Source organism: Zerene cesonia, chromosome 2, assembly GCF_012273895.1.
Source record: "Zerene cesonia ecotype Mississippi chromosome 2, Zerene_cesonia_1.1, whole genome shotgun sequence".
Classification (NCBI taxonomy): domain Eukaryota; kingdom Metazoa; phylum Arthropoda; class Insecta; order Lepidoptera; family Pieridae; genus Zerene; species Zerene cesonia.
Window position 1 is genome coordinate 1,398,828 of NC_052103.1, and position 8,361 is coordinate 1,407,188.

At 34.1% G+C, this 8,361-nt stretch overlaps 1 protein-coding gene across 2 annotated transcripts in view; it reads right to left on the minus strand.

Annotated features, from left to right (window-relative positions):
* LOC119834944 (rho GTPase-activating protein 15-like) overlaps positions 1-8,361 on the minus strand; it is a 66,059-nt gene that overhangs the window by 34,534 nt on the left and 23,164 nt on the right. Inside the window, exon 1 of one of the 2 annotated variants that reach the window (XM_038359510.1) lies at positions 3-1,272. The exons of the other annotated variant lie outside the window; for it this stretch is intronic. Within the exon in view, the coding sequence (XP_038215438.1) occupies positions 3-880 (878 nt within the window). The 5' untranslated portion in view covers positions 881-1,272. Of the gene's footprint in view, positions 1-2; positions 1,273-8,361 lie in introns of those variants that run through there. 2 annotated transcript variants of the gene reach the window in all.

Genomic DNA, 8,361 nt, shown 5'->3' on the forward strand with positions numbered 1-8,361 from the left:
CTGTCAACGCGTCACGCACCGGCTCGTAGCCGTCGTCGCTCGGCTTGTCCGGCGTCATAGCGGCGACTGAGTCGCACCTGTCTTCCACCTCGTGCAGCGCGTACACAGAGAACGGCGGAGGTGTGAAATCGCTCGCCGTATCGAATGACAGCCGAGATATTGTCGCGTGCTGCTCGGCCTGCGTGAGCACCCTCAGCAAAATCTCGTCCGAATTGTGATAGCCGCTAGAATGCGACCACACCACCGCGTACGTGTCCTTGTTTACTTCCCCCGGATTGCACTCCTTGTAACTCCAACATGTACTCTCTGAATCACTATCCGACTCCAATTTGATTATCGTGTCCTTGAAATCCACGTTGTCGTAATTAGAAGACGTTATTGAGGCTGATTTTATTTTCCTGCGCGATGGTATTGGCGGCACTATTTCTAAAACTCTATTCTCCATCGCGCTTGCACTTTTGGACGGCGTGCTAGTCACGAAAGGGACATCCGATTGCGTTAATGTACTGTCACTGTTTACACTGTTTTGTTTTGGTTGAATATTTGGCATTGTTTCCTTGTCGCGGACGTTTATGCTTTCGAGGCATTCGTCGAAAATGTTCAAAATACTGTGAGATACGTTAGACTGCGGCGGGGCTAGGTGTCTTTGGTACTCGTCCAGTTTGTAGATCTCCTTGCCAAGTTGCGAAAGGATTTCATCGAAGGCACCGTCTGATTCCGATGCCTGTGAGACTACAGAAGCCGGCCGGACCAGGACGAGGGGGTCGTACTCTTCTATGGAGCCCCGGATTGTCGTAAGCCACGCGATCACCGGCTGCGCAGAGCGATCGCGCAGTGTTTCTACTACGGCGTGCGGAATCCAACTTGTGACCTCAACCATTCTGCCGCTCGTTTCAAAACACGATAACCGGTGTATGATTCAACGATCGGGATTCCGCGAAAGGACAAGCCTCAATACGTCTCCGCACACCGTAACTATATTCCAATTGAACGCATTTAGTGTCTGTTTAGCGATATCGGCGACATTTGCACTCGGCCGCGATTGCTTATCGTGACATTTTCTTCCTAACATAAACGTTACAAAACCTCGTCCGCAGACCCATTGTTAACCTCTCTGATACGGCCCGATAAAATTCGCTATTATGAATCTGTGCCAGCATGAAAACAAAAGATCGAAAAAAAATTAAACTGTCAAGTTCGACGCTTCGCGCTTTTTTTTTTCTTTTAAAAATCGAACGGAAACGTCCGCGCGCGGGCCGACCAGCGCGATAGTGATGTACAGAGCATCAATTAATGCGATGCGTTCATTCTCCACGGAGTCTGTGACCGATATTCTATGTTATTTCTGTAGGACGAGGCGTGGCGTAATCGCACTACATACTAAAAGCAAATGCAATGTGCATTAGATAAAGCAGATCATGTGTGATCTATGTACATAAATATGCGCGCGAGTTCAACATTACTGCATTCCAATATTTTATAATCTAGGTATGCATATTTGTGTCATATTTAGGTATTTAGTAACCCGTTAAAATTTCGTTTTAATTTGTGAGTTAAACAAATTAGATGTAAATGAATGATCAAGGAAAATAGCATTATCGTGTCTTTGCCAAGTAAATAATTAAATACGCTCTACTAGCGCATTTGTGGTTTGCTTTGTTCAGTAATTAGAACCTACTGGCGCATTAAAATATGCCAATTGATGTATAATATACACAGAGAAAAACGCATTGAAAATAACTCAAGTCTTTTGTAATAAATGAAACTTTATTTCCCTTTACAAATTAATATTCAAAACAAGTAAGCAAATAGCGTTACCCTAACCTAAAAACTGTTAGTTACATTAAAATTACAACACAAACATATTTAAAAGCATTTATTTTCGCTGCCATTACTGTTTCAACACTCCTTTGATACAGCTACAAAGAAACAGACCATTTCAATTTGCGATATCGACCCTAAGGTATAAACCTACTAATGAATGAAACCAAACTACGCACAGCGCTTTCATTCATCAAATTATTCTACTTTCAACAAACTAAAGACATGTTGCAATTTGTACTCTATGCGTATGCTTTTATAATCTGTAAATATGAGCGGGAAGTTATGACATTTCAGTTTTGGCGGGAACCTCAATGGCTTCTGTCTGAAAATACATTACTGATGTTATTTACTGTGTACAATAGGTGCATACTCTAGCATATTATACCTTTTATTTAGAACCAGCTGATACAGAAAACTTTATATTAACAAACAAGTTTACATTAAAATAGTTTTTTTTTATTTCTTTTAGTTATTCTGATTGTAATGAAATCTAGCAATTAATGTAAGATCGTAAGATTATTCTTACATTTCCACAAACAATAATTTCATTTGAATTTTTAGTTCTGTTCGTCTGTGACATAAAAATTATTACGATGATGAGTTTCAATTTAGCCAATTTACAGGCAGCCGACTTAAATTATTAATTGCACCCAATGGACACCAATTTATTAAACGACTGACGTTTTCGGCTGTAACTTTGACGTAGATACGATTTTAGGGAAAATGATCACTGCGCCGAACTCATCACATGTGCCTAGTCATCACTGCGCCGCGTTCATCACAATATAATATACTATCTGTGACCCGCGGCGTCACTAGCACAGTATAAATATTACCGTCTCTTAAATTGTTGAATGAATTCAGTAGAGATAGATGGAATGCTCGAGAAAAGGCTCTATCATGTCGCGAGAACAAACTAATGTCTTAATAGAATGAAAAATTGAATATAAATGTATATTGGAATAATCTTTCGCAAAATATTTTGATTTTATTGCAAGAGAGCTAACAGACCTGAAAAAATTAGTGATAATAGTTCATAAAAAACAAAGTTAGACCACCAAAAGCGCTACTAAAAATGCTATTAAACGATCCCCCTATAAAATATTAAAATCATTAATATCGATGAGAATTGATAAAAAACCAACTGTCAACCCGCATGTTTAATAATGACATTAATAGGCCCTAAAATTATACTATCTATAAAATATGATAACTTTTCCCCCATTCCATATTACTTATTTCGTATATAAATATATGAAAATATTCATCTACTACACCTACATAACAAAATCACGATCCTAATTTTAATAACCCATTCGAACAATTTATAAAACTCCCTAACTATGTAATAAACAATTAATAAAAAAAACAGTAATTTTTTTTTTTATTGACTGCCTATTAGTTTTTTTTTCTCTTTGTCTTATTTAAACAGCGTATATAAATTCTGTGCCATTATAGCATTGACGTAACAGACCGGTACATTGCAATAACAGGCATGTTACCCACGGAAGTAATAACTAATTTAACGTGTCTATTTTTATCACTTTGATTTGCCCACCGGATCCAGCGGACCGTTGTCTCTGTCATATTGACGTACGATTTCTCGTTGCCATAGACAATTTCGGAACCAGATTCTTTTATAATTTTCTTTAAGAATTCTATATAAAAAATGTCATAGATGTTTTTGGTTTCTTCAATATAAAATTCGGTTGACAGACCACAGTTATCGGATAACTAAACCAAAAAATATATATAATTGAATAAACGACCTCTTTCAATCATTAAAATCGGTTCACTCGTCAAAAACTTATAAGTTAACAAACAAAAAATACGCTGGAATTGCGAACCCCCACCTTCTTTTAAAATGGCTTTTTTCGTATACCCATTATTCGCATGTCCCTAATAAAAACTTCTGCTTATATTTCATTTATAAATCGAATGTTCACACTGAAGCGAACAATACACAGAAATTAGTACAGCTATCTCACTGAGATTTGCAATCGTGGCCATTGTATACATTATTCAAATATCCTGAGCAAAACATCGATTTGTTTGTAACAAATCATTCGTCTTATGAAATGGAACATGACGATAGGCGAGGCGTGGCGTATGACTATGTATGTGTGTTAGGGTTGCCACATAATCAATTTTTTTCGTTATGCTAGCTAGAGACAAGACTTCTCTCATCAAAAATGAAGTCTCGTGTCCCTTAGTGGGGTATGGAGCAGATGATATACGTCTGTTTCACTGATCGATTTTCTTAATGGACGAGACAAGGTACCCAGCCTTCTATGTCGTTTCTGTGACGATTTGTACCACGTTCTACGCTCACACGTTAACCATGTATCAAGGAGTTGGTCTGGACTTCCCTCATGGACCCGGGTAAAATAATATCTCATTTTATGACTCAAAACATCCATTTTCGTTTGTAAGAGTAACGGACATTCATTGTCACAAATCTTACGATTATCATATATACTAAAAAGTAGGATTTAGTATTACGACATAATATCTAAGCCGGTTTTGTAATGCGACACATGTTTAAAGTTTTTGTTATACATTAAATGATGATGATGATATGTAGATTGTAGAATACGGACAAAAAGAAGGTAGCGATAATTATAAGGAACTAGCTGCGCCCCGCGGTTTCATCCGCGTAAGTCCGTATCTCGTAGGAATATCGAGATAAAAAGTTGCCTATATGTTATTCCAGTTGTCCAGCTGTCAAATTGTCAAATTTCAAATCAAATTTGGTACGTAACCAAATTTGATTGCAATCGGTTCAGTAGTTTTTGCGTGAAAGAGCAACAAACACACACATTCTTACAAACTTTCGCATTTATAATATTAGTAGCAAGTAGGATTTACGCTTCCATAAAGTCAGAAGTGTGTGTATGGCTGGATTTAGAAAAGACGCTGTTTTTTTAAAGTATAGATGCAGGATGTCCAGTCCAGAAAGGAGTAATGTTAAACAACTAGCCCAATTTTAATTACATTATACGTAATCATTTTTATTGCATTGTATATGGAATTCAAAGTATTTAGAAAAAACATGTAAATAAAACATCAAAACACTAACTTCTTTTTGATAAATAAATAAAAAAAAAAATAAAATAAATAAATAAAAAACATATTCGAAGAAATATATTTTGGCAACCCTACAATAACAATATAGTTCATATGCTAATGATTGGTTATTGGAACGTCAGACGAATATTGATTGATCTTCAAGTTGTGTGGAAGTGGTAAAAAACTACGAAACAACACGACAACCATTTGACCGCGACTTCGCTGATTGATTTGAAAAGTTTAAAACTTATATCCGATGCAGTATTGACGGTTGAACGGATTGGTTTGCAACTTCTGTATAGCAAATTTTATTAAATTCGGTTCAGCGGTTCGATATAGCAGTAAAATATCTGTAAATTTAAATTAATGTTAACTTAATACTTCGACCTCTACCTATCTATTGCACAGTTATTTGGATTAATTCGTAACAAACACAAAAAAAATATATTAGCACAGTAGTTCCTGACATAAGCGCGTTTAATACCTGTTAGATAACAAATAAGATACAGTTAATAATAATGTAACAAATAAATTACATAATCTTAATAATAAAAACATTCTATAACAATAGGCTCTTTGTTTTTATTCTCAGAACGTCATTAAGAAATTACTTTTAAGTTTCAATGAATTTACGTTATCGCATTACTGAGATAAGGCTTTTTGCGCTCAGGGGCTTATTTTTATAACGTAAAAATGGGATTTTATAGAAGTTTGGTTGTGTCCGTCAATCACGCTGAAATAATTGAACGGATATTGATGAAATATGGTGTACAGACCGGGTATGACATATATTACTTGGATGATAGGACTTTTTAACCCGATTAAATGCTCTTTCGGGATAAAACAGGAATCTAGATATCCGGGAGGAGCCGGGTCGAACGTCTAGTAGGTCTTTAATAAAATAATTATAACGAGTAAATATGACATTATTTATTCAGCCCTATGTATGTACTTAATAAAAAGGTTTTAAATTTCTTACTCGTTTCAAATAATACCTTTAAAATAATAAGAACCAAAAATAACCTTGTAACATTTCTTTGAACTTATTATAGTAACTACTAGCTGCGCCCCGCGGTTTCACCCGCGTAAGTCCGTATCCCGTAGGAATATCGGGATAAAAAATAGATGTTGGCCGATTCTCAGACCTACCCAATATGCTTACCAAATTTCAGAGGAATCGGTCAAGCCGTTTCGGAGGAGTATGGCAACGAAAACTGTGACACGAGAATTTTATATATATAGATAGATAGATAGATTCAGTAATCTGTGGTGGATTTTCATCGTAGAAGAATGTGCTGACGTTTTTTATTAAATAAATCCTATTTACTAAGAAATCCTAAGTACCGATTTGAAATGTATAGGAATATTTAATAATTTATAGCGTAGCATTGTCAAAATATTGTATCACACATTGGAATAAACAAATAACAAAATAATATAAATACAACGAAAATTATGTACTTAATTAAAATGATTAGATATCATTCAACTAGATACACATTATATTTACGCTGGGAATTGCCCGTATGCATATCAATTGACACTAATATAACTGTTGAATAGAATGGGGGATCAATTTATTTACATTAAACGGTAAAAATCATTTCAAATTATAGGTATTTTTTATAAAAGAGAACACAGATTATGTTTCAGTATTTTCTGGAAAGTTTTATTATTCTAGTTTTACGTATTTACTACAATTACCAGTACGTGAAATATTGGAAATAATGTTATTGGTAAAGAGAAAATATTACATATTGAAATTTCTTAGTACATAATAACTTGCTGCGGACACAATACAAATGTAGAAGTAGGAATTTTTTTTATAAGAGAAAATGTTTATAGTAATTAATATTACCGCCATCTGTCTGCGTTAAGCGGTACTACTTAATGAATGGTACTAGCTCATTAAAAGTCCGGTAGAGTTTACCGTGACATCCGCTAGATGGCGATAATTCAACAAAGACAGCTATCAAATCAATTATTAAGATTATAACAAATATAAGAAAATTAATGACAACGAGAATTCTAATTAATGTGTAATATAATTTTAATGAATAATTTATGTTAAGAGCCAACTGCACTAGATGGCGCTAAGTGTATTTTCCCTCCAAATTATTTCTGAAATGAAGGGTTAACTGTTGCTTCAGTGTAACCTTATAATTTTTAAAGGTTTTCGGCATATTTGGCAATCGAAATCTAGAAAGATAGCAATAATACACACAAAACGTTAATTGAAGTAGTCGACAATGAATTTTACTTTTGTGAACTAAATGTATTATTTATGTAGCATTTATTTATTTATTTACATTTTTCTTACTGTCATTTACTATCCGGTATTTATATATATATCCTGGTCTTTTTTTTCTGTTTTTGTGGTAATTTATATATTTTATCTTTCAATTCTTTCACTTGTCTCTTACATATTTATCTATTAAGCAGCCTAACATTATTGTTGATTATCTTTTTTCTTATCTATCCATCTTCCTTCTGGGTTCTGGCAGAATTACGCGTCATGGGTCAATAGACTCATGGTATATAAAGCTGCGCCTGGACCTTTTCACAGCCATAACATATAACAGCAATTTATCTTTTTAATAACATTTTTCGCCATTTCGTAGAAGCTAGTGGTACTGAAAATAACTTTTAATGAAGTAAACCTACAATATATCAAATTACCTGAGAACCTAACAAAAGGGTTGCCTTTCTGCGAAGTCTAGGAGAGAAATAGAATACTTTGGCGGGAATATAGAATATAGGAATAGAGCACGTAAACAAATCGTTCATGAATCTCATTATAAATTACTACATAGTATAAAACAAAGTCGCTTTCTCAACACCTATGTATTCTTAAATCATTAAAACTACGCGACGGATTTTGATAGTGTTTTTTTTAATAAATAGACTGATTCAAGCGGAAGGTAATAAAGTATACATATAAAATGTATACTTTATTAAATCACTCCGAATTTAACGCGTGCGAAGCCGCAAAAGCTAGTTTACTATAATTAAACTGAATTAAAAATTGTATATCTCTCTCCATAAACCAAGTGTTTTTTATTTCGTTTCCCGAACAAGTCTCAAATGGCAGTTTCATATACAACACTAATTATTATGTAAAGTTCATTACAGAAACACGAACTAGCCTTGAAGCTAATATATGTAGTTTAATAGAAAAGAATATTCGAGACTGGTAAAATTTTAAATACTAACATTAAAATTTTACAATGGACATAAAATATCTAACAGTGATTTTTAGACTAAGTTATTACATAGATAAATATGTATAATGCAAGTATGTTTACTTACTTCCACATAATCGGAATATTTTAATAACATTTTTTAACCAAAAAACTAAACTGCCTTCAAGTTGTCAGAAATAGATAAAAATTTTCTAGATATACTTAGTCTGGCCATAAATACTGTTACACTTAATTATAAAAAAATATTACATTTGAATTTCGAATC